At 42.1% G+C, this 26,508-nt stretch overlaps 1 protein-coding gene across 1 annotated transcript; it reads right to left on the bottom strand.

Moving 5' to 3' along the window:
• Positions 1-8,763: 8,763 nt before the first annotated feature.
• Positions 8,764-24,422, bottom strand: kifbp (kinesin family binding protein). The gene is made up of 13 exons (XM_061964277.1): positions 23,928-24,422; positions 21,604-21,702; positions 21,453-21,532; positions 21,321-21,379; positions 21,102-21,226; positions 15,432-15,525; positions 14,598-14,710; positions 14,348-14,497; positions 14,090-14,164; positions 12,959-13,121; positions 12,708-12,882; positions 12,421-12,606; positions 8,764-9,116 (listed from the first exon to the last, which is right to left on the bottom strand). The coding sequence occupies exons 1-13, from the start codon at positions 24,381-24,383 to the stop codon at positions 8,981-8,983; spliced, it is 1,911 nt and encodes a 636-aa protein (XP_061820261.1). The 5' UTR covers positions 24,384-24,422; the 3' UTR covers positions 8,764-8,980.
• Between the last annotated feature and the right edge of the window lie 2,086 nt (positions 24,423-26,508).

Consider the following 26,508-nt stretch of genomic DNA (forward strand, 5'->3'; position numbering starts at 1 on the left):
TGTTTTATCCTTTACACTTCATATTGAAGTGTTCAGTCAGTTAGCTATAGCTGTGTCTCTGATCATTTCCTAATAATATAAATCCAAATTTTTTTTTGTACAAATCATTTTTGTTACGTCACTATCAATGCTTGGCTAGGTGGCGAAAAAAAGCGTTGTATTAGTGTGCGTGCTCGCCTGCATCAATTGGACAGCGTATTAGCAATTACTCCCGAAAACATGGCTGTATCGCAGGTTGTACTGTATTCTTACATGTTTGGATAACTTTCCTCTTCAATTTGGTATGAAATTGATATGCAGACTTGCTGATTACGTTTAAAAACAGCTGTGTCAACTTGAGCACACAGGCACTCTGAATAAGACAGCATACTAGTTTGAAATACATTTTAAAAAACAACTGAAGTTATGCGGTGATTTCGATATCAAATAAAATTTTGATGCTTTACATTACATATATTATCTACATTGTGTATGTGAGTATATATATATATATATATATATATATGTGAGTATTAGAGATGCGCGGATAGGCAATTATTTCATCCGCAACCGCATCAGAAAGTCGTCAACCATCCGCCATCCACCCGATGTAACATTTGATCAGACCTGCACCCGCCCGCCATCCGCCCGCACCCGCCCGTTTTTATATATCTAATATAGACGATGCAAGGCATTAGTAAGGCATACCTGCCAACTACTCCGGTTTTCCCGTAATTCGTACGGTTTTCATCAACCTATTCCGGGTTACGGTTGCAGTGATAAAAAATACGATTTTTCATTCATTTTAAAAAAAAAAGGGTGAAAACTACGCGAATTGCACCTTGTGCAGACAAGATTTTTCGATCGGACACGGAGGAATTAGCGATGTAAAAGACCATGTTGGGACAAAAAAACACAAGTCTAATGCCGTTGCTAGCGATACAAGTGGAAAACTTTCAACGTTTTTCGTCGCCCAAACAGATTCTTTGGATGTGATAAATGCCGAAGTTTTATTTACGGAGGCAATAATTGAGCATGGACTTCCAATCGCACTGGCTGATCACATGGGACAGTTAAATGTTTGTAATGCAACCTTTAAAAATCATTACGCGGTGATCGCGGTCCCAAAAATAAACTTTTCTTGCATGATAATGTCCAGAAAAACTCGCTTTATATTACTATAGAGTCCTTTTAACGAATGAGTTTGATGGTTTATCACAAACCTTAAATGAAAGAAGTCCTTTGTTCTCCTGCACCATGCATGCACTTTGGCCTTGCTTCGTGTTTGGTGCGCAATCCTGTCGGCTGTATTTCACAGCAGTCTTTGACAACTTGAAGTGGCATACAACATTTAAAACAAAGGGGTTATAGGAACAATCACTTTCAGTGTTTTATGCCACTTCAAGTAAACTTATAAAGTTACCATATCATTTTTGCAGTATGATCAATCTGATAGAATACATTTGGATTTTAGCCACAAAAAGGTAATGACACCAATGTTAGCTATTGGAATTGTTTAGTACTGTTATACTGTTAAAAGTGTTTATACTATTTATGCTTTCAAGTCCAAGTTGAAGAAATCTTGTTAAATGTTGACAGCATAACTACCAAAATACAGAAGTATGTCCTTAATATTTTTGCAGTGCTATTTCTGTTGAAAAGTTAAAATGATTACATTAGAGATGTGATGTGCCACTTTTCAAGTGTCTGATGGCTTAAATTAATTTTCATTAATTTTTCATATTTTGAATTCTTTTAAAAGGCTTACAAAAAAAACTACATTTGAATTGTAATTCCATGCTATTGACAGGACTATTAATTTTAATGAAGTTAGCTTACCATGTTTACAGTATGATAATTGTGATAGAAATGTGAATTTTAGGCACAGAATATTTTTTACAATTGAACAAGGCAGTCGATTATACAAGCTTGGACAGAAAGTTAATAATGACACCAATTTTTTTTTTAATGGAATTGTTTAGTACTGTTTTACCATTTGTTTACTGTAAAAAGTGTTTATACTGTTTATACTTTCAATTAACAAATTGAAGTCTTGTGAAAGGTTGACAGGATAACTGGCATTAACTGTCAAAATAATTTCAAACTATTGAAGTTAGCTTACAGAATAAACATGTCAATCAACCCATATGATTTTTGCTGTAATATTTTTGTTTTGAAAAGTCACTGTGACTGATAGAAAAGTGATGGTTTTAGCAACATTTTAACCTGTCTGAATGCTAATAATCATTTTGCGTCGGGGGGCGAAGCCCTGAACCCTCCACCAGGACTTTGTCCTGGACCTACCGGGGCCTGCGGCCCTTGGACCCTGGCTACTAGGTTTTTCTGATTTCAAAAGTTGGCAGGTATGGTGAGGTTATAAAGCTTTTGCCTGTTAAAGAAAGGAGACTGATCCAATGCAGCACAGACATTCGCGTGCCACGCTGTCACGACCCAGACGCACACCAGTGCGCAATCATATGGGAGCCGCGCTGAGCGCACCTCCAAGCGCGTCTCGCTGCCGGCGACGGCCGGGTATGGGCCCGACGCTCCAGCGCCATCCATTTTCAGGGCTAGTTGATTCGGCAGGTGGGTTGTTACACACTCCTTAGCGGGTTCCGACTTCCATGGCCACCATCCTGCTCTCTATATCAACCAGGGTGAGCCCCACCCCTTTCGTGAGCGCACTGCGCGCGGAGTGACCCCTATTACGCGCCCCCGGCAACAGGGGTAGCGGGCAGGTAAGCTGCTTACCTGCTGCGCGTGACGCCGGCCGCGGCGAAGGCGGACGAGGCGGGGTGTCGGTGCGGTGGGCGCGGTGGTGACCCTGGACGTGCGTCGGGCCCTTCTCGCGGATCGCCTCAGCTACGGCTCCCGGTGGGGCCCTCTCGGGGGAAGGGGCCTCGGTCCCGGACCCCGGCGAGGCGTCCCTTCTCCGCTCCGTAAAAGTGTCCATCTCTTTTCTTTTTTTTTCTTCTGTTGTGGCATATGCAGCAGGTGCCTGCTCGTTTTTCGTATGTGGGTAACAACATTTAACTATGTATATATATTTCCGAATTGGTTTAACTGCCACCCGCCTGAATCTATTTAAAATCTAATTTTTTTTAATTTCAATCGCCCGAACCGACCCGACCCGACCCGCGGATAAAATCTAATTTTTTTTTTATTTCATCCGCCCGATCCACGGATAATCCGCGGACTCCGCGGTTGTGCCCGCAAACCGCGCATCTCTAGTGAGTATATATATATATATTGTCCTGGGTAAGATGTTAAACTGCAACCCCAGGCTGCAGAGAGGCAGAACCTTACCTCAGCAAGGGCCCTTTGGATAAGGAAATGTCACTACTGACAGACCTGGGCCTCCTGCATGCCTGTAAAAAGTTAAAAGTTAAAGTTAAAGTACCAATGATTGTCACACACACACTAGGTGTGGCGAAATTATTCTCTGCATTTAACCCATCACCCTTGATCACCCCCTGGGAGGTGAGGGGAGCAGTGGGCAGCAGCGGTGGCCGCGCCCGGGAATCATTTTTGGTGATTTAACCCCCAATTCCAACCCTTGATACTGAGTGCCAAGCAGGGAGGTAATGGGTCCCATTTTTATAGTCTTTGGTATGACTCGGCCGGGGTTTGAACCCACAACCTACCGATCTCAGGGCGGACACTCTAACCACTAGGCCATGAGTAGGTATGGTACGTCCGGTAGTACCGAGTCTAGCCAACACATCGGATAGGAGAGGGAAATTCTGATTCCAAACCACCTGTGGCCTGGCAGGTCAGTCCTCTTCAGGAACAAGCTATAGCAAATCCTCCTGCTGCTTTGTAGGCTATGCTTCTTTAGGCAAAGGCTAGGAGATGCACACTCCGAACAAGAAAGCTGCACCTTCTTGGGCTGCCCTACATGTGGTAGTATCTGCACCTGTTTGGCAATGACCCTCTGAAGGCGAGAGGGTGGCGAAAGGACTGCACGACCGCTCGACACATAAAACCATGTTTGTGCTGGTAAGACATGCAGGTATCCTGCCCATGGCACCTAACTGGTTTGACGAGAATGACCCAGAGATCAACATCCTCATCAACAAGCTCCCTGAAGCCCACAAACAACATATTGATGATAAGGCTTGCAGCCAGAAGAAGCAGCGATACCAGCAAACAAGCAAAAGCTGCAGCGTAGGACTCGGCAGATGGAAAACAACTGGTGGGATAACATTGCAGAAGATCTTCAGCTTGCTGCTGACACCATGGACTTTGGGTCTTTCCATGCAGACCTGGGTGCTGTTTATGGGCCCAAAACCACTGGTTCAGCTTCAGTCCGTTCCTCTGACAAGGCGTCCTGCTCACTGACAAAAGTGACATCCTAGCACGCTGGGCAGAGCACTTCAAGGAGCTCTAAAACAGAGATTCCTCAATTTCTGAAGATGCAATTGCCACAATTCCCCAGCTGCCAATGAAAGCTGAGCTGGCTGACCCTCCCACCAGTGCTGAGACAGTGAAATAGACCACTTCTGGAAAGGCACCAGGAGGCGATGGGCTGCCCGCAGACATCTACATGAATGGAGGCATGGCACAAGTAGAGAAGCTAATGTCCCTGTACCAGGTCATCTGGAGGAAGGGTGAAGTCCTTCAAGACTTCAAGGATGCATCCATAGTGCATGTCTACAAGAGGAAAGGGGACAGGGCATCCTGCGATAACCATCGCGGTATTGCCCTCCTGAGCATCGCAGGAAAGATCCTGGCGAGAATCATCCTCAACCGACTCATCAATCATGTTGCTGAGAATGTTGTCCCTGAATCCCAATGTGGTTTCCGCGCAGGCAGAGGTACCTGTGACATGATCTTTTCCATCCGACAACTGCAAGAAAAGTGCAGAGAGCAGAACAAGGGTCTCTTTATGGTGTTTGTTGACCTCACCAAGGCTTTTGACACAGTCAATCGTGAGGGCCTCTGGCAGATTCTTGGCAAGTTGGGCTGCCCAGAGAAGCTGATATCACTCATTGCGTCCTTCCATGACGGGATGCAAGCCAGGGTCCAATACAATGGTGATGCATCTGAGCCATTCCCTGTTAGGAATGGAGTGAAGCAAGGATGTGTTCTGGCGTCAACCCTCTTCTCCATCTTGTTCTCTGCAATGCTGCTGGATGCTTTCACAGACTATGACATAGGTGTTTACATCCAGTTCCGCTTCAGTGGCAAGCTTTTCAACTTGCGGAGACTCCAGGCAAGGACCAAAGTGTTTGAGGCTCTACTGCGGGAATTCCTCTTTGCTGATGACTGTGCTTAGACAGCTACAACTTCAGATGACATCCAGCACATTGTGAACCGCTTTTCAGTATCCTGTAGACGCTTTGGTCTGACTATAAGCCTGGGGAAGACAGTGGCCATGTTTCAACCGCCCCCATCACCTCAGAACCCTGCTGTGCTCCCTCCACCACCAGTGACCATTGACAGTACGACCTCAAGACCGTAGAGAAGTTCTGCTACCCTGGAAGCACCATCTCCAGCAATGGATCTCTGGACAAGATCTCACAGCGCATCTCCAAAGCCAGCTCATCATTTGGAGGACTGACAAACAGGCTGTGGCAGAACCACGGCATAAAGCTTTGCACAAAAGCTGAGAGAGCAGAGCAGTAGTGGTGAGTGCACTGCTCTACGGCTGTGACAACGTACCATTGTCACATCCATCAGCTGGAACGGTTCCACCAGAGGTGTCTGCGCTCAAAATGTAACATCAAGTGGCAGGACAAAGTGTCTAACCTCGAGGTCCTGCAGAAGTGTGGTCTACCCAGCGTTCAAAGCCTGGTCATCAAAGCCCAGCTCCAGTGGGCAGGTCATGTTGTCCGTATGCCGGATACCAAAGATGCTGCTCTACGGTCAGCTGAGGGAGTGATAGCGTGGCCTAGTAAGACCCATTCTCCGCTTCAAGGACACCCTGAAAGCCAATCTCAGAGCCTGCAACATTGATGTAGCAAACTGGGAGGATACAGTTGCCGACAGCGAAACGTGGAGGCACCAGTTCACCCGAGGCACTCAGAGCTTCGAACGGACAAGGGCGGACTCCATCCAAGACAAGAGACACCGCAGGAAACGTGGACCTCTCACCTTCACACTGGACAAAATTCCCTGCAGTATTTGTGGAAGACTGTTTGTCCCAGGGATAGGGCTTCGCTCCCACATGAGGAGTCACGCTAAAAGGAAATAGCTGTTTTTGTCTACTCATCCGTTGGATCGACGGGAGACTTCATCATCATCATCATCATCATGTATCATATATCAATATATATTGTATGTATATTGTAGCGTCCCGGAAGAGTTAGTGCTGCAAAGGGTTCTGGGTATTTGTTCTGTTGTGTTCATGTTGTGTTAAGGTGCGGATGTTCTCCCAAACTGTGTTTGTCATTCTTGTTTGGTGTGGATTCACAGTGTGGCGCATAGTTCTAACAATGTTAAAGTTGCTTACACGGCCACTTTCAGTGTAAACTGTATCGCTGTTGATCAAGTATGCATTGCATTTACGTGTGTGTGCGTACAGAAGCCGCTCATATCTTGAGACTGGGCGGGCACGTTGTTAGAAGGGATGAAAAGCGGACGTGATGTCAGCTCGTAGAGGACGTTAAAAGTGCCTGTAAGGCACGCCCCCAAGACTGTGGAATACGAGAAATAAAGACTGATGAACACCTTTGTTCGATAATGAATGTTGCTTCAACTCAAAACCTGAGCCCCGACATTAATGAACTAGCATCCAAGAAAAGATGGTAGGTATCTGGCTTGGGCACATCAGATTAGATCAGTGTGTTGCAAACTGAGCAGTTTAAAGTCCTGAATGGTTGGTTTATTCATTATTTTATTTTCAAATTTATTAGCCTGTGGAAAAAGTTAATGTTGATATTTACCTCAGAAGGCTGCAAATAGAAATAGGGCATTACATTTGTATTTAAATTGTATTTGATATGCCATTAATATTTTTTTATTATTATTATTATTTGAAACTCGATTTTGCATGTCACTATAAAGTTATATAAGCCTTGCTTGTTCAATATTCAATGCAAAACTTGTTTGGGTCCCTATTAAAAGGTTAATTTGTTCAACCTTGGCCCGCGGCTGTTCAGTTTTAAATTTTGGCCCACTCTGTATTTGAGTTTGACACCCCTGCTCTAAAGGATATCACCACATGGGCTCAGGAACACTTCAGAAAACCACTGTCACTAAATACAGTTCGTCGCTACATCTGTAAGTGCAAGTTAAAGCTCTACTATGCAAAGCAAAAGCCATTTATCAACAACATCCAGAAACGCCGCCAGCTTCTCTGGGCCCGAGATCATCTAAGATGGACTGATGCAAAGTGGAAAAGTGTTCTGTGGTCTGACGAGTCCACATTTCAAATTGTTTTTGGAAATATTCGACATCGTGTCATCCGGACCAAAGGGGAAGCGAACCAATCAGACTGTTATCGACGCAAAGTTCAAAAGCCAGCATCTGTGATGGTATGGGGGTGCATTAGTGCCCAAGGCATGGGTAACTTACACATCTGCGAAGGCACCATTAATGCTGAAAGGTACATACAGGTTTTGGAACAACATATGCTGCCATCTAAGCGCCGTCTTTTTCATGGACGCCTCTGCTTATTTCAGCAAGACAATGCCAAGCCACATTCAGCACGTGTTACAACAGCGTGGCTTTACAAAAAAAGAGTGCGGGTACTTTCCTGGACCGCCTGCAGTCCAGACCTGTCTCCCATCAAAAATGTGTGGCGCATTATGAAGCGTAAAATACGACAGCGGAGACCCCGGACTGTTGAACGACTGAAGCTCTACATAAAACAAGAATGGGAAAGAATTCCACTTTCAAAGCTTCAACAATTAGTTTCCTCAGTTCCCAATCGTTTATTGAGTGTTGTTAAAAGAAAAGGTGATGTAACACAGTGGTGAACATGCCCTTTCCCAACTACTTTGGCATGTGTTGCAGCCATGAAATTCTAAGTTAATTATTATTTGCAAAACAAAATAAAGTTTATGAGTTTGAACATCAAATATTTTGTCTTTGTAGTACATACAACTGAATATGGGTTGAAAAGGATTTGCAAATCATTGTATTCCGTTTATATTTACATCTAACACAATTTCCCAACTCATATGGAAACGGGGTTTGTAAATATATATATATATATATATATATATATATATATATATATATGTATGTATTGATATTGATTATATATATATATATATATATATATATATATATATATATATATATATATATATACGGTATATATATATATATACTGTATAGATATGTATTGATATTTATATATTGATATTGATATATATATATATATATATATATATATATATATATTAAATACACACACATATACACACACACACACACACACACACACTCATTACATGCAGTCGGCTTTCGGCCCCCAGCCTAATTCTTTTAGCCCAATGTGGCCCCAAAGCCAAAAAGTTTGGACACCCCTAATCTAGCATAAAAATTTACAAACTCAGATGCAACTCTGATGCAGTAGTATGTTACCACTCTGTGATCAAGACGTCAATGGCGTTAGCTCTTGCAATAACAATGTCGCTAATACCTAATGAATTAATATGCAAGCCACGGCAATGTGAATAGTTCGCGAAATAAACAAAAAAAGAGAAAGATATTTGTGTTCTTCTCTCACATAGGGATTGGGATCTATATGCAAAAGTGCAGTTCCGTTTTATCCAACACTGAATTGGAGAGGACATTTACGTCACCGTTAACAGAACATCACAAGGAATCAAGTTTGTATGTTATATTATATTGTGTCTGTGAAGGTTGATGTGCAAAACATCAGATTACGCTATATTTAAAATTTCATTAGGGTATGTGCAATGACGTATAGCAGGACATGTGTAGTAGTGTGTATTTGACCTTACATTGTACAGCACCTAGCATGCACACATGGCACAGAACAAGGAGCGATGACAAATTCATAAAATTGCTTGCAGGAATTCAATTGTTAATTAGCAGCCATCCTTGCTTTGATGCGGTTGATTTTGAGAGGAAGCAAGCCGGCCATCTCCTTACTCAACTCCAGCTCCGTCTCTATGGTGGTGCCGGCATCAGGGTGGGTTTCGCAGTACTGCACAACGTATCTGGACGACAGAAAACATGTTGATCGTAAAAGCATGCAAAGCGTTCTCTCTTCTATGTTGCCAATAAATTCAATCACTGGCAAATTACTTGCACAATCTAATGAGACCCAATACAAGAGCTGCATGACAAATTATGTCTTCAGAAAAAACACATTCTTAAGTTCGACTTAGACTTCCTTTTATTGTCATTCAAATTTGAACTTTACAGTACAGATAAGAACAAAATTTAGTTGCATTAGCTCGTTGTAGTGCAGGATAAGTTATGATGCACCATCCTATTTAACCCCATGCGATGGGAAAACTATAGAAACATCCACAAGTACAGAGCACCTGACATTTGGGGTTTGCGATCAAATAGAGAGAGCTCCATTCAAGCACTTTTGTCCAAGCTCAACACTTATTGCTTGGGGTAAGGTTATGTGCTGTTCAGACTCTCAGGATGGATTACATGTGTTCCTATGCGCAGACTTTAATAGTTAGATAGATAGTACTTTATTGATTCCTTCAGGAAATATCAAATGATAACATACATGTCATTACACATCTAATATAGCACATAATTAATGAGCACAGGTCGTTTTTCCGACGAGGACAAAATGTGCATAACAGCAGGTGAATGTATTTATTTGAATGGACGTGTATTATTTTTTTTAACTCCACTAGCGTAGATGGGACATTATTTTAACACTAGTCGGAAAGAAAGGTGCACTTTCAAAAATACCTGATGTTTATTCCTGCTTTAGAGTTGTATTTTCCGACAGTTTGAGAGTCTGAATGTGTCCTGACTGGTTATTGGATTAGTGCGGGGGAAAAAGAAGTCAAACGGAAGGGGATGTCCTGCGCACTTTAAGTGAGATGGTTGTAAGATGATGTTTTAATTGTTCTAACCTTCTGGGGACATTTCTTTTTTTAATTATTTTCAACGACAAACAGGACATCAAAGTTATTAAGGTTTTTAAAGCAGCACTAAGTAACTTCAACTTAAATAAAATATTTTCATAACCTTTGGGATTATACATCAATTTACAACTAGTTAAATGGCCATGAATTGATTCACGTGGACCCCGACTTAAACAAGTTGAAAAACTTATTCGGGTGTTACCATTTAGTGGTCAATTGTACGGAATATGTACTGTACTGTGCAATCTACTAATAAAAGTTTCAATCAATCAAAAAAATCTGTCATGGCCTGAAGCGGTCTGTCTCACTTTTAATGACACTTAGCAACGTTAAGGAGGTTGGCAGGAACCCTGCCACACAAGAAAACTACAAATGTGCTGACTTGCTTTACGGCATACGTAACTCCTCCTTTCTCCATTCGTTAAAAAGACGGAAGTTGATGCGGACATCTGCGGGCCGCCAGAAAACAAAAAGAAGAAGAACGCCGACGTGCAATTACTGCTATCATGGCAAAAGCTTCACAACCACCAAAGAAACGAAAAGTTTTGCCTGAGGAGACAAAAAAAGAAAAACAAGCCTCCTCGAATAACAGTCAGGATCAACTTTAACTCGCTGGCATGAGCTCAAAGATGAGGAGGGATTTTCGGTCGATGCTGCATTGGCTCTGTTTGTACTAAACTAGTAAGTAAATTTCTATGCTCAAATCAAAATGATAATGCTAATGTTAGCTATCTGAAATTTGCGAGGTATCAATAAAAAGCCACAAGCTTGATACTTCGCAGTTCCACACTACTTCCTTCGAAAAAACTCTCTCAACGGTCTTTCTTTGCTTCGGACCTGCATTCACCTCGATACATTCTTGGTAGCAGCGTCGTGTGTGTAGCGCAATCCATGATCATTCCTAGATAGTGTCTGCTATTTAACATCAGTATAGCCATTAGAGATGAAATATTTGTAAACTGTGCCAGTATTACAGCGGACATCATGTCAGTTTGACGCTATATGTGCTCGTCCCCATGGGAAATGTGGTCTTCTTCTAGCAAAACGCTGCCGCTTTGGTCCTGAAAGTTGGGCTTTTAGGGCGTAAAAAATGTTGGATTTTTTTTTAATTTATTATTTTGCTAAATTTTCTCAAACTTCAGACCTGAACAAAAACATAAACAATTAATATTTTTCTGTACTATCATTAAATAAAGAGGCATTCAAAGAGTTAAAATATTTTTTTTTTAAACATTACACGTTTTTTCATTTAGGGCTGAAGTTGAATGAGAGATTGGAGAGCAAAAAGTAAAAAAAGAAGAATCCTAATGTGTTTATGCCCTTTGAAAAATGAAGGGCTTTTTTAGTCCCGTTTGGCTTTGTGGAATTGTCGAATAACTGCCAATGTATGAAACATGAAAGAGTTGGACATTGAAGTATTAAAATTGTACATGAAAAATAAATATGTAGAATAGAGTAACAACAATAACCCTGGCCAAAAGTACAGCAAAAAATAACTAAAAGGATAAAAAAAAAAGTCCAAAGTGATTGTTGACTGACCACCTACCTACCTGCTCGCCATCTTTTCAACATCAGGCCAAACGCTACAATATTTCATATCCACACAAAATAACAGATATTTTTATTGTCAGTGAGAATGTCGCGAGACACGGGCAATATTTGGGAGTATTTTGGTAAATGATAAATGATAAATGGGTTGTACTTGTATAGCGCTTTTCTACCTTCAAGGTACTCAAAGCGCTTTGACACTACTTCCACATTTACCCATTCACACACACATTCACACACTGATGGTGGGAGCTGCCATGCAAGGCAGCTAACCAGCACCCATCAGGAGCAAGGGTGAAATGTCTTGCTCAGGACACAACGGACATGACGAGGTTGGTACTAGGTGGGGATTGAACCAGAGTCCCTCGGGTCGCGCACGGCCATTCTTCCACTGCGCCACGCCGTCCCAAATCCAGACCATTTAGCCAGTATGTTAAATGAATGGGCTGCACTTTGGACACCCCTGGTATAAAAAGTTCCTTGTCAGTGTTGAACACAAGGTGTTTGCAAAGGTGGGTTGTAAGCCCTCGGAACAAGTCGTATACACAGAAAATAACGATCTGCAAGCAAACTACCGTAATCACAGCCTTTACACTTGGTGATATTAAAGTTTTTGGAGCACACGTCACACTACAGAAAAAGGCTTGCAGTGAGAGGTGTGAGCCCTTATAGTCTGTGTAATGCAACAAAATGTGTACCTGGGGAGCAGTAAAGCACACAAGCGTATTTAAGGATCAAAATTCTTGCACAGTACGAAAAATAAGCACATGTTGGGAGGTCTGGTAAAAACAAGAAAGGCTCTTGTATTGGATCTTATTCGATGGCTCATGTGTATTCAAAGAAGTGTTTTCCCTACTTGTAGTTTTCCAGTGACTTGTTGAGGTTGTCCAGCTGTGTAAGGGGAATAGAGCAGATCAGGCGGCTGTGCAGTCGGGCCAGCCTGAAGCGGGCCATCAGGGTTGGTCTGAGCACCTCCTCCTCTAGGTGCTCGGGAAACTTCCCATCTGGAGAGCACAGAGAATCCAGAAACATCTGGTAGTACCTGCAGAGTAGAGGGTAGTATGCAATTGAACAAACAGCATGTATGTTTAGTAAGGTGCATGTATGTTTAGTAAGATGCTCCTGAGCTGAATTTATACTCACTTAGCAGACGCAGAGCACAGGTGGTTGAATTTCTTTATGGTGTGGTTGTCCAAAGACTGTGTATCAGCTTGTCTGTTGGCCAGCGTCAGTTTCAGGTCCATCATTTCGTTGTAGATCTCGGCCAACTCAAACATTAGCTGTCTGCGCACCATGAGGTAGTACTGGGCATTCAGCTCTACAGAGAGGCATGAGCATTGAGGCAACATAAAACTGGCCAAAAAAAGCAACACCAAGTCAAGTTAAAAGAGTACCAATGCAGATGGTCTCCAGCATGTCAACACGCCGTTTGTGCATCTTGCAGCGCCGCTCAACGTCTTCTTCAAAGAAGGCCAGAGCCCTGAAGAGAGCGCTGTGATCCTGCAGGATCTCAATGTGGTCCGTCACAAAGCCGTCCATCAGAAAGTACTCCTTAGCCTGACAGAAGGATAAATGCATATCTAATACAGTATATATGTATTTCATTCTTATTAATTTTCACTTTGTATTATGGAGAAACTGGACTTTATTTTAAAGGGGTCTTTTCACTAATTTTTTCTACATTGTGATCCACACAACATGTAGTGGTAGTTCTTTGGTCAAAATGTTGCATAGATGCTGTTATACAGACCATCTTCAAGCCGCTTTCTGACTGTTTCTTCAAAATGCGCCGTTTGGTGGGCGGTCTTATTTACGTGCCGAAGCCCTCCTGCAGGCCAGAACCTATTCGACTGTGTCTCCACCCTGTCATCCATGTTGTAGTTTTAGCACTACCATATGGAGTCAACTGACAGATATGTCAGATTAACTATATGCTACTTTTTTTTTTTACAAATGGTAACAGCGGAGGATGCTTGTGCATGCGTAAGCCAGTCTGCCCCACAACAAGAGGATAGAAAAAAATAAGGAACTTATTGACTACAACTGAATTAAAAACGGTGCAGTCACGCAAAGCTCTTGGAGTAAACCTCTACCATAAATGGAGATATCCGCTGACGTAACGAAGGCAAAATTGCACTAAAGTCTCAAATTCCAAACAGCTCGTTTGGAGCACGTTTGGAAGAATGTAAGCTTGTGTTATAAATATCTCAGCCATGACTCTGTGGTCTGAATTCAAATTTTATGGGACTTATGAAGACCATATAAATACACAAAAACAGGTATCAACAGGTAAGATAAATTGTTCTTACATAACAGGACCCATTTAAGTAAGGAAAACCTCAATCATACAGCGTTACATTATTGAAGTCGGTTGCTACAAAAATAACAAGAGTGTATTTGTCTTAAAATAGAAGTTCCGACTTCACTATAAATCAATCATTTAAATTATTGAATAGCCACATGAAGATGCACTGGATCCTAACCAGACTTTTATGATTACACTAATACCAATAAGCATAGATTACCTGTGTGACGTAGTTTTGTCCCACCAGAAATACATTTCTGGCTTCTGTAAAGTCCACCGGGAGCAAGCAGCTCACCTGAAAATCCCAAATGAGTCAGTATGATGACACCAACTTGATACTGCAGTTTTACTAGTGTTCGGGACGATGAAATGAATATGCTTTTATACATACACAGTAGCACATATCGATACAAGATGGAAACAGCAGAGTATTATCAATAGCATGTGGAAAATTATGACAGGAGAGCATCATGCAGACCTTCTCCTCCAGGCTGGCAATTGAGTCAAACGTGTCCTCAGAGCCAAACCTAAGCGCGCTCTTCCTGATTTTCTCTTCCTCCTCCTCCTCAAGCCTCCTTTTCCTCTTCATGTCTTCCTGAAGATCCGAATCCAGCTCCCCGATGTTGTCCTGCTCACATGGAAAAGACACAAAGAGATGAATATATACACTACAGATACCATTGTCATGAAGGGTGTGTGTCCCTGAAGTTGTTGAAAGAGGATGCCACCTGGAGCACTTTCTTAGCGTCCTGAAGGAGGTTGAGACAGTATTTGATCCAGCATCTTGCTATGTCGGCTCTCTTTTGTCGCAGCTGATCACGTCGCTCGCTCTCTATCTCACCTGGAAGAGCAAGAAGAGAGGGGAAATATGTGTCTTTATTAGGGATATCCGATATTGCCCAACACTTCATTTCCGAATTCAACCTACCGGTATATCAAGCAATACCAACATATGCAGCAGTTTTTCCCTCAATCTAATTGATATTATTTGTAAAATTAACACATTTACTGCAACGGCACTGGGTCCAGGCAGCACGGAGGAGCAGTGGTTAGTGCTCCTCCAATAAGAAAGTCCTAGGTCCGATTCCCGGGCATTTCTGTGGGGAGTTCGCATATTTCCCCGTGACTGTGTGGGTTCTCACCGGGTAGCCCGGCTTCCTCCCACCTACAAAAACATGCACCTGAGGAAAGGTTGATTGGCAACACTAAATTGAACCTAGTGTGTGAATGTGAGTGTGATGGCCCTGCGATGAGGTGGCGACTTGTTCAGGGGCTACCCTGCTTTGCGCCCGAGTACAGCTGCACTGGGTCTGGTTGATACTAGAATCAGACAGCAGAGGGTGCTGTTTCTTCTGCGTCAATGCAGATAAAACACAGACAGACACACTACATGGCATGTAAAAGCTATTTAAGACATACACTGCCATTGTTTAGTGAAACCCTGTGGGAAGATTAAGCACTGCACAACTGCTATTTCTTTCAGCCAGCTAAAACCAGGATACTTCAACAAGACACGAGGAACTGGTAGTTGATAGACAAAAATGGACAAATCGAGCACTCACTTTCCTGCGCAGCAGCCTCTGAGGGAGCGTCTCCTGCCAAAGCTGATATAACGGTGGCTGCTGAGAGGCAGTGTCTGCCCTCCATGTAGCACCCCTAAGGAGGTAACCGCACACAAACCTTGTGACTCACACTGAAAACCAACATCTTTGCTTGCACTGCACAACATGAAGTGAGTACACTGTCACTTATTGATAAAAAAATTTACCGGTAGTTGTAAATACGATATTAGGTACAACTGCACAATACATTGTAATGATGTTGTGGCCAGTGTATAATTGTTCAATCAATTATTTTTTTTAATTAATCAAAGCTTTCCAGAATCTCTTAGGTCCGGAACCTAAACATTTTTATTACAGTTTTTTCCAATCGCTAACAAGCGTTTGTCCAACCAGTAGTCACATTTTCAAAACTCAAAACAAAATTAGCACCACATCAGTGTTTTGTGGCCATACCATTCATGCATTGAATGTGTTTTTTACACAATATGCAGTCAGTGAACACATTTCTTCAATGATTACATTGGCAAGTTATACCTCCCAACAAAATTATGGATTGTTTTTGTACGAATGTTAAAGGCCTACTGAAATGCGATTTTCTTATTTAAACGGGGATAGCAGGTCCATTCTATGTGTCATACTTGATCATTTCGCGATATTGCCATATTTTTGCTGAAAGGATTTAGTAGAGAACATCGACGATAAAGTTCGCAACTTTTGGTCGCTGATAAAAAAGCCGTGCCTGTACCGGAAGTAGCAGACGATATGCACGTGACGTCACAGGTTGTGGAGCTCCTTACATCTGCACATTGTTTACAATCATGGCCACCAGCAGCGAGAGCGATTCGAACCGAGAAAGCGACGATTTCCCCATTAATTTGAGCGAGGATGAAAGATTTGTGGATGAGGAAAGTGAGAGTGAAGGACTAGAGGGCAGTGGGAGCGATTCAGATAGGGAAGATGCTGTGAGAGGCGCGTGGGACCTGATATTCAGCTGGGAATGACTAAAACAGTAAATAAACACAAGACATATATATACTCTATTAGCCACAACACAATCAGGCTTATATTTAATATGCCACAAATTAATCCCGCATAACAAACACCTCCCCCCTCCCGTCCATATAACCCGCCAATACAACTCAAACACCTGCACAACACACTCAATCCCACAGCCCAAAGTACCGTTCACCTCCCCAAAGTTCATACAGCACATATATTTCCCCAAAGTCCCCAAAGTTACGTACGTGACATGCACATAGCGGCACGCACGTACGGGCAAGCGATCAAATGTTTGGAAGCCGCAGGTGCATGCGTACTCATGGTACCGCGTCTGCGTATCCAACTCAAAGTCCTCCTGGTAAGAGTCTCTGTTGTCCCAGTTCTCCACAGGCCAATGGTAAAGCTTGACTGTCATCTTTCGGGAATGTAAACAATGAAACACCGGCTGTGTTTGTGTTGCTGCAGCCGCCCGCAATACACCGCTTCCCACCTACAGCTTTCTTCTTTGCTGTCTCCATTGTTCATTGAACAAATTGCAAAAGATTCACCAACACAGATGTCCAGAATACTGTGGAATTTTGCGATGAAAACAGACGACTTAATAGCTGGCAACTATGCTGTCCCAAAATGTCCTCTACAATCCATGACGTCACGCGCAGGCGTCATCATACCGAGACGTTTTCAGCAGGATATTTCGCGTCATATCTCAGATACAGTATGAAAACCACTGCTTCTGCAAAGATATCAGTTCAGCAACAATATATCTCAGCTGATTATAAACAATTAAATAATTGACACACAGCTGATTTATGTTGGATAAATTGGGCCAACCACAGCTAATTCCAGTCTGGCTTAGACTCAGAGGCAGCGGTCAGGAGGACGTTGAGGAGTGATGTTTTTGGAAACAGATAAACAGAAAAAGACAAACACTGTACTATCTGGATGAGGATGACGAAGAGGAAGAGCAAGGGCCTCAGGAAAAGAGCAGGCCCAAGGAGAGGCCAGGGTAGAGGTGGTGGCCTTCCAAGGGCTGCAAGAACAGTAGTCCGTGATGAAATTCATGCCACTATCTATGACCATGTAATCAACCACGGTCTTTAACTAAAAAAGCCTGGTGAGAAAGTGGAGCTCAATTTCAGGCAGTCAACAGTTGCCTCCATTATCCGCATCTTTCAACAAACCAACAGATAAGTATTGCATTTTATTCTCACTTGACATGTCAATAGGGCCATACAGTAATAAATATGTTGATTTTTGTCCCTCTGAAGAATGCAGCATCTTACTCCCTCTGGAAAAAGAGGAACGCTCCTCAATAATGATCAGGAGCTTGCCATTGTAGAAATGTTTATCGCAAATAATGAAATAAAACTGCATGTAATTCAAATTAGAATTGTGGAGGACCATGAGATATTTGACAATATCGATAGTATCAGCCTCACAACCATTAGGCGGACATTGTCCAAACAGCGCGTATGAAGCAGCTCTACACTGTTACTTTTGACAGCTATGACGACAATACATACAGTACTGTATATTCAATTCAATGTCCAGTTTTTTAAGCTTTGTACTTTGCAAGTAGGTAACCAACACAGAAATAGTTTACAGTACAGCATGGTATACAGCAATGAGATTGACATAAACTTTATTTTAGAGAGTTATGGAATTGGATGCCAACCAGGCCCCTCATGAATTCATATACATAGATGAGGCAAGATTTAATCTGGCCAAAAAGCGCCGACGTGGACAAAATGTAATTGGAAAAAGGGCCACAGTTTATGTGCCGGGAAAGAGAGGAACAAACATTACCATATGTGCAGCAATTGCAAATGGAGGATTACTCCTTAACAGATGTCAGGTTGGACCCTACGATACCGAGCGCTTCCTTGCCTTTCTCAATGATCTCCACCAGTGCCCGGTTGCAGAGCAGGATCAGCAGTGTGAAAACATGAAGACCTTTGCAATCACCTGGGATAATGTGGCTTTCCATCATTCGCAAGCAACAACAACATGGTTTGAAGTTCACCCTAGACTGGTACGTCTCTTCCTTCCAACCTAGTCACCCCATTTTCTGCATAGAGGTGGACGGTTTATGACCATCAGCCACATGACCAGATCTCCCTCCTTGAAGCCATGGATGCTAGCTACAGGGACATCACAGAAATGTTTGTCAAGGGGACAAGTGATAGAAAATGGATGGATAGATGGATGGATGAATGGACGGATGGATGGATGGACCCGACATACAAAGCAGTTTTATCCCAGGTGCATCGCCTTGTATAATATTAGATGCAATGTTGATGAAAACATGTGGCCTAACCCTGAAGAAAAGATGAGATACAGCAATTGTGTGCTTTTTTTAGTTCCTCCTCCTTTTATCTGGGCTATTGCTATTGTTTTTTTGTTCAGAATGCTTTCATGTATTTCATGGATATGTTTTCACTGTAAGCAATACTGTAAAACTTTTTCTGTTCTATCACATTTTAAACAGTAGTTCTACTGTATCTCATGTAGTAAACATTAAAGGAAAATAACTGATTGCCTTTTTACTGGAATTTTGACTGTGAACATTACATGTGGACATACAATTCTCAACCAATAAGTGTATTGTAAAAATGGTGCACTGCATGTTTTGCATGCAAATACAAACCCCGTTTCCATATGAGTTGGGAAATTGCGTTAGATGTAAATATAAACGGAATACAATGATTTGCAAATCCTTTTCAACCCATATTCAATTGAATGCACTACAAAGACAAGATATTTGATGTTCAAACTCATAAACTTTTATTTTTTTTTGCAAATAATAATTAACTTAGAATTTCATGGCTGCAACATGTGCCAGAGTAGTTGGGAAAGGGCATGTTCACCACTGTGTTACATCACCTTTTCTTTTAACAATACTCAATAAACGATTAGGAACTGAGGAAACTAATTGTTGAAGCTTTGAAAGTGGAATTCTTTCCCATTCTTGTTTTATGTAGAGCTTCAGTCGTTCAACAGTCCGGGGTCTCCGCTGTCGTATTTTACGCTTCATAATGCCCCACACATTTTCGATGGGAGACAGGTCTGGACTGCAGGGGGCCAGGAAAGTGACCGCACTCTTTTTTTACGAAGCCACACTGTTGTAACACGTGCTGAATGTGGCTTGGCATTGTCTTGCTGAAATAAGCAGGGGCGTCCATGAAAAAGACGGCGCTTAGATGGCAGCATATGTTGTTCCAAAACCTGTATGTACCTTTCAGCATTAATGGCGCCTTCGCAGATGTGTAAGTTACCCATGCCTTGGGCACTAATGCACCCCCATACCATCACAGATGCTGGCCTTTGAACTTTGCGTCGATAACAGTCTGGATGGTTCATTTCCCCTTTGGTCCGGATGACACGATGTCGAATATTTCCAAAAACAATTTGAAATGTGGACTCGTCAGATCACAGAACACCTTTCCACTTTGCATGAGTCCATCTTAGATGATCTCAGGCCCAGAGAAGCTGGCAGCGTTTCTGGATGTTGTTGATAAATGGCTTTCGCTTTGCATAGTAGAGCTTTAACTTGCACTTACAGATGTAGCGACGAACTGTATTTAGTGACAGTGGTTTTCTGAAGTGTTCCTGAGCCCATGTGGTGATATCCTTTAGAGATTGATGCCGGTTTTTGATACAGAAGGTCACGGTCGGTCATTCAATGTTGGTTTCCGGCCATGCCGCTTAGTGGAGTGATTTCTCCAGATTCTGTGAACCTTTTGATGATATTATGGACTGTAGATGTTGAAATCCCTAAATTTCTTGCAATTGCACTTTGAGAGACGTTGTTCTAAAACTGTTTGACTATTTGCTCACGCAGTTGTGGACAAAGGGGTGTGCCTCGCCCCATCCTTTGTTGTGAAAGCCTGAGCATTTTTTGGGAAGCTGTTTTTATACCCAATCATGGCACCCACCTGTTCCCAATTAGCCTGCACACCTGTGGGATGTTTCAAATAAGTGTTTGATGAGCATTCCTCAACTTTATCAGTATTTATTGCCACCTTTCCCAACTTCTTTGTCACGTGTTGCTGGCATCAAATTCTAAAGTTAGTGATTATTTGCAAAAAAAAAAACGTTTATCAGTTTGAACATCAAATATGTTGTTGAATACAAATCATTGTATTCCGTTTATATTTACATCCAACACAATTTCCCAACTCATATGGAAACGGGGTTTGTACCTGTAAAACTGAAACATAAAAGTCTATGCAGTTTTTGTAATGTCATGTCAACAATAGCCAGTATTTTCAAACCTGGTGTACTTTGACTGCATGTCCCTTGTGAAGTGAAAACAATGGTTATTCTATGACAGAATAATTTCATTTTGAGTCAGATGTCATGTGTTTTGGTAAAGTTAGTATGTGCAGACGTGTTCTATTTTGAAATGAAGAATTAGTATATATTTGACAAAATGTGTTTGAGAAAAAAAATATCCATTTGGCCAATGGTGTTTTGTAGGTGTGAGTCTGTGTAAAGACTTTAGAAAAAAGTATCTGAAGTTTGGGTAAGCGTTTGTTAGCAATTGAAAAAACTGTATTTACACAAATAATTGAAGCCACAGAGTAGAAGCTTTTTTCTAAATCTAATTAATCATTTTAATCATCGATGCTCTAGATAAAACAAACTCATTTTAATCTGAAGAGGTCTTACCTTTGTAATGTAGTATTGTGACAGCGTTGCAGCGTTTAGAGCCCACTCCATTGGACTGAACTGATTTAATTGCAGTTGTCTTTGCAGGGTGCTGTGGCAGTAGGTGGCAGAACGCTCAGTTTGACCTGGCAAGACATGTATCACCACAAAAATAGCATGAGACAAAACGAAGTGGCAGAAGAAATATGCTGAGAAGAAAACTAACTAAACTGGACTCACCAAGGTTTTTATAGACCTGAGCGAGGTAATACATAGTGTGGGTGTAGGCTAGCTCAAACCTGGTAAAAGACAACAAACCAGGTAAAGAGGAAAATGACATGCATTTTTTTACCACAAATCACAAGAAATTACTTTTTGCTTCGTTCCTGGTGTGTCAGCATCTTCTCATTGTTTGTAAAATATTCCTTCAGATCAGTAGGAGGACTTCCATCCTGGGATCAAAATGTTCATCTTAATTATAGATCAAGATGGACTCACGTTCTTTCTCCTCATTCAACCGTACCTCCTTCATATAGCGCAGATAGATGGATTCGGCTGTTTCCAAGAATTCCTGCGCCTTCTCTGTCTCATCCCGGCCTGCCCAAAGGATGCCCAGCTGGTTCTACAACCACAATAAACACATGATCAAAAGATGACCTGATGTCATACTGTCAAAACTATTGTTGGCATTCAGACAATATGCAATATGTTAAATAACTGTGTTTTTTGTGGAAAGTCACAGTAGAAACTACCGGGGGATCTCACTGCACAGCGCTGTTGGAAAAACGTTTGCTGATATACTTCTACAGCGACTTCAACATCTGGCTGAGTCAGTTTTACCTGAATCCCAATCAGGGTACAGGAAAAACAGAGGCACTGTGGACTGCATTTTTACTCAGCGCCTTTGACTTCACCAAGGCTTTTGATTGTGTAAATCGCGAGATCCTTTTTAACATCCTACAAAAGCTTGGCTGTCCTGCCAAACTCAGCCGTGTGATAAAAAAATTATACACAAATGTACATGCAAGATTGAAAATTGATGGAGAGCTGTCTGAGCCAATCAAGTACAACAGTGGTGTAAAACAAGGCTGCAAGCTTGCTCCAACTTTATTTGGAATATATGCACATGTACTGCTCTTTCCTGCCTTCAAGAACCTAAGTCCAAGACACAGAAGTTATTTCCCCATATTTCTGCACAATAACCTGGATATGGTAACACTAGCGAGCAGTCGAGAATGTGGAGTGATTTTTGGTCCAAAACATATTTTGCTTTGTTTATTATTGTAACATATTTCTTGCCACCTTATGTTGCATATTTTTATATGAGTTTTCCAGTTAATTTTATCATGTATTATTACTAGAGATGTCCGATAATATCGGTCGATAAATGTAATATCGGGAATTAGTTTTTTTTTATTATCGGTATCGTTTTTTTTTTTGTTTTTTTTTAATTAAATCAACATAAAAAACACAAGATACACTTACAATTCGTGCACCAACCCAAAAAAACTCCCTCCCCCATTTACACTCATTCACACAAAAGGGTTGTTTCTTTCTGTTATTAATATTCTGGTTCCTACATTACCGGTATATATCAATATATATCAATACAGTCTGCAAGGGATACAGTCCGTAAGCACACATGATTGTGCGTGCTGCTGGTCCACTAATAGTACTAACCTTTAACAGTTAATTTTACTCATTTTCATTAATTAGTAGTTTCTATGTAACTGTTTTTATATTGTTTTACTATCTTTTTTATTCAAGAAAATGTTTTTAATTTCCATCCATCCATCCATTTTCTACAGCTAATTCTCTTCGGGGTCGCTGGAGCCTATCTCAGCGACAATGGGTATTTATCTTATTTTATTTTATTAATTTATTTTAAAAAGGACCTTATCTTCACCATACCTGGTTGTCCAAATTAGGCATAATAATGTGTTAATTCCACGATTGTATATATCGGTATCGGTAATTAAAGAGTTGGACAATATCGGAATATCGGATTTCGGCAAAAAGCCATTATCGGACATCCCTAATTATTACACCCAAAAATCTAGTTTATTTTACCCTTTCAATGTCTACTCCGTCTAGTTGTATTTGTGTATGATGCTCTTTTGATGTGCGTAAATGGTGGTGACTTGTCCAGGGTGTACCCCGCCTTCCGCCCGATTGTAGCTGAGGTAGGCTCCAGCGCCCCCCGCGACCCCAAAGGGAATAAGCGGTAGAAAATGGATGGATGGATGGATGGGCAGTGCGTCAGGTTGGATGCAAGATGGAGTTATGCTGAACGAAATATTACTGTTGGCCTTGGCTTGCCATCAAAGTAGGCCTATGTGATATAATATATCCATCCATCCATCCATTTTCTACCGCTTGTCCTTTTTGGGGTCGCGGGGGGTGCTGGAGCAAATCTCAGCTGCATTCGGGCAGAAGGCGGTGTACACCTTGTATATAATATTATATAGAATTATTTCGATGGTGGTCCGTGCGGTCAAACTAGACATTTTAGCAGGGTAACGCCAACAATCTGTCCCGATTAAAATATTGCTGCGCAACTTTACAAATACATTTGGCTAATCAACATTAGTAAAATGTGGCATAATTACTTAGTAAACCATCTTGCAAGGAGCATAAACAAGAGAAAGCTATAGCGTAGGACTCGTCGATTGCCTTGAAGTTGCTTGGAGTAGGATTCGGATTCGGCTGCGTATCTGGCAACCTCAGTCATGGAGAATGGGGGGGGGGCACTACAGAATTTTGACCGTGATTGCAGTACCTTTTCTGGCCACATTAATACATATAGCACCTTTAAATACATTGGCATACAATAAATGAATGACTGACCCGGTAATGGATGCATAACGACACATTGTCGGTGGTCACTCGGCTTCTCTCCAGTAGTTTCATGCAGTTCATTAAATGTTCTTGTCCTGCTGCCAGCTCCTCTGTGTCAATATGGTTCACGCCCAGGTAGTACTCCACCGCGGCGAGCCTTGCAGTTGCCAGGCCGGCCGGCGAGTCCCCGTCGAGGCCCCGCTCGAACAAATCCTCCAACAGGCCGTCCACAGGCTGCTCGCTCGGCCGCTGGTCGCCGCCTTCCGCCCCGCTGTCTTCCTCTCCCTCGCCGGCCTCAAAGCTCTTCAGCGAGCATTGTATCTCTCTAAGGAGGTCCCTGGCTTTGTACTTGGACCGAAATGGGTCGTTTTCTGGGTCATTTCTAGATTCGACATCAGTGAGGTTTTGGGCGTTGTTGAATTTATCGCAGATTGTTTTCCACTCGTCGCTGCTGTGGGACGCCATGTCTGCAGACCCGGAGGCTGCACGTTCAGACCCCTCGGCTTTGTGCTGCAGCGCCACCTATTTGGTGGAGGCTGCACGTTCAGTGTTTATGGATACGGATTATGCAGTGTTTTTCAACCTTTTTTGAGCCTAGTAGGCATACCTCCAGCAGAAAACATTAAAAAATGAAACTCAGCAGCCGATATTAACAATAAAAAGTCGTTTCGTGGATATGAATTCAAACCATAACAGACAATGCATCGCTTTAGCTCTTGTCTCAAAGTATGTGTAGGCTACTGTCACCACCTGCCACATCACGCTTTGACTTATTTTGACTTGTTTGGTGTTTTCCTGTGTGTATGTTTTAGTTCCTGTCTTGCGCTCCTATTTTGGTGGCTTTTCCTGTTTTTTGGTATTTTCCTGTATAGCAGTTTCATGTCTTCCTTTGAGTGTTATTTCCCACACCTGCTTTGTTTTAGCAATCAAGACTATTTAAGTTGTGTGGACGCTATCCTTCTTTGTGGGGACATTGTTAATTGTCATGTCATGTTCGGATGTACTTTGTGGACGCCGTCTCTGCTCTACACACGGTAAGTCTTTGCTGTCGTCCAGCATTCTGTTTTTGTTTACTTTGCAGCCAGTTCAGTTTTAGTTCCGTTCTGCATAGCCATCCCTAAGCTTCAATGCATTTTCATAGGGGCAATAGATACCTTTTTACCTGCACATTGCCTCCCGCTGTCGTCTACATCAGTGTTTTTCAACCACTGTGCCGCGGCACACTGTGTGCCGTGAGATACAGTCTGGTGTGCCGTGAGAGATGATCTAATTTCCCCTATTTGGGTTAAAAAATATTTTTTGCAAACCAGTAATTATAGTCTGCAAACAATGTGCCGTTGTTGAGTGTCGGTGCTGTCTAGAGCTTGGTAGAGTAACCGTGTAATACTCTTCCATATCAGTAGGTGGCATCAGGTAGCTAATCGCTTTGTAGATGTCGGAAACAGCGGGAGGCAGCGTGCAGGTAAAAAGGTGTCTAATGCTTAAACCAAAAATAAACAATAGGTCAGTGCCCCTAAGAAAAGGCATTGAAGCTTAGAGAAGGCTATGCAGAACAAAACTAAAACTGGCTGCAAAATAAACAAAAACAGAATGCTGGACGACAGCAAAGACTTACTGTGGAGCAAAGACGGTGTCCACAAAGTATATCCGAACATGACATGACAATCAACAATGTCCCCACAAAGAAGGATAAAAACAACTAAAATCTTCTTGATTGCTAAAACAAAGTAGATGCGGGACATATCGCTCAAAGGAAAACATGAAACTGCTACAGGAAAATACCAAAAAAAGAGAAAAGCCACCAAAATAGGAGCGCAAGACAAAAACTAAAACACGACACACAGGAAAACAGCAATACACTCCAAATAAGTCACGGCGTGATGTGACAGTACACCTACTTTGAGACAAGAGCTATATTGGTGCATGCTTGGTTATGGTTTAAAGTCATATCTAACAATTGCGACAACGACTTTTTACTGTCAGCTGAGTTTTGTTTTTTAATGGTGTCTGCTGGTGGTGTGCCTCCGGCTTTTTTCAACACAAAAAATGTGCCTTGGCTCAGAAAAGGTTGAAAAAAACTGGTCTAAAAAGTTAAAGTTAAAGTACCAATGATTGTCACACACACACTAGGTGTGGCGAAATTATTCTCTGCATTTAACCCATCACCCTTGATCACCCCCTGGGAGGTGAGGGGAGCAGTGGGCAGCAGCGGTGGCCGCGCCCGGGAATCATTTTTGGTGATTTAACCCCCAATTCCAACCCTTGATACTGAGTGCCAAGCAGGGAGGTAATGGGTCCCATTTTTATAGTCTTTTGTTAGTTTGTTTGTCTTTATTGTGATCACGACAAACCATCGTCGTCTCACACAACGTGTTCCCAACATCTACAAAGCAATTAGCTACCTGCGGCCACCTACTGATATGAAAGAGTATAACACGGTTACTCTGCCGAGTTATAGACAGTACAGACACTCAACAATGGCACATTTTTGGCGGATTATAATTAGTGGTTTGTAAAAAATATTTTTAACCTAATTAGGGGGAAACAACTCCTGTCTGTTGGAGCCATCTCAGGGGAATATACTTCCCCT

The sequence above is a fragment of the Nerophis lumbriciformis genome, linkage group LG06 (assembly GCF_033978685.3).
Source record: "Nerophis lumbriciformis linkage group LG06, RoL_Nlum_v2.1, whole genome shotgun sequence".
NCBI classification, from domain to species: domain Eukaryota; kingdom Metazoa; phylum Chordata; class Actinopteri; order Syngnathiformes; family Syngnathidae; genus Nerophis; species Nerophis lumbriciformis.

Excerpts from the sequence above, each read along its gene's own strand:
- kifbp (XM_061964277.1), bottom strand. The coding sequence starts at position 24,383 with ATGGCGTCCCACAGCAGCGACGAGTGGAAAACAATCTGCGATAAATTC. Across the intron at positions 21,703-23,927 it reads CGTTATGCATCCATTACCGG|AACCAGCTGGGCATCCTTTG; the intron begins GTCAGTCATTCA and ends TTGTGGTTGTAG. Across the intron at positions 9,117-12,420 it reads AAGTCACTGGAAAACTACAA|ATACGTTGTGCAGTACTGCG; the intron begins GTAGGGAAAACA and ends TCTGTCGTCCAG.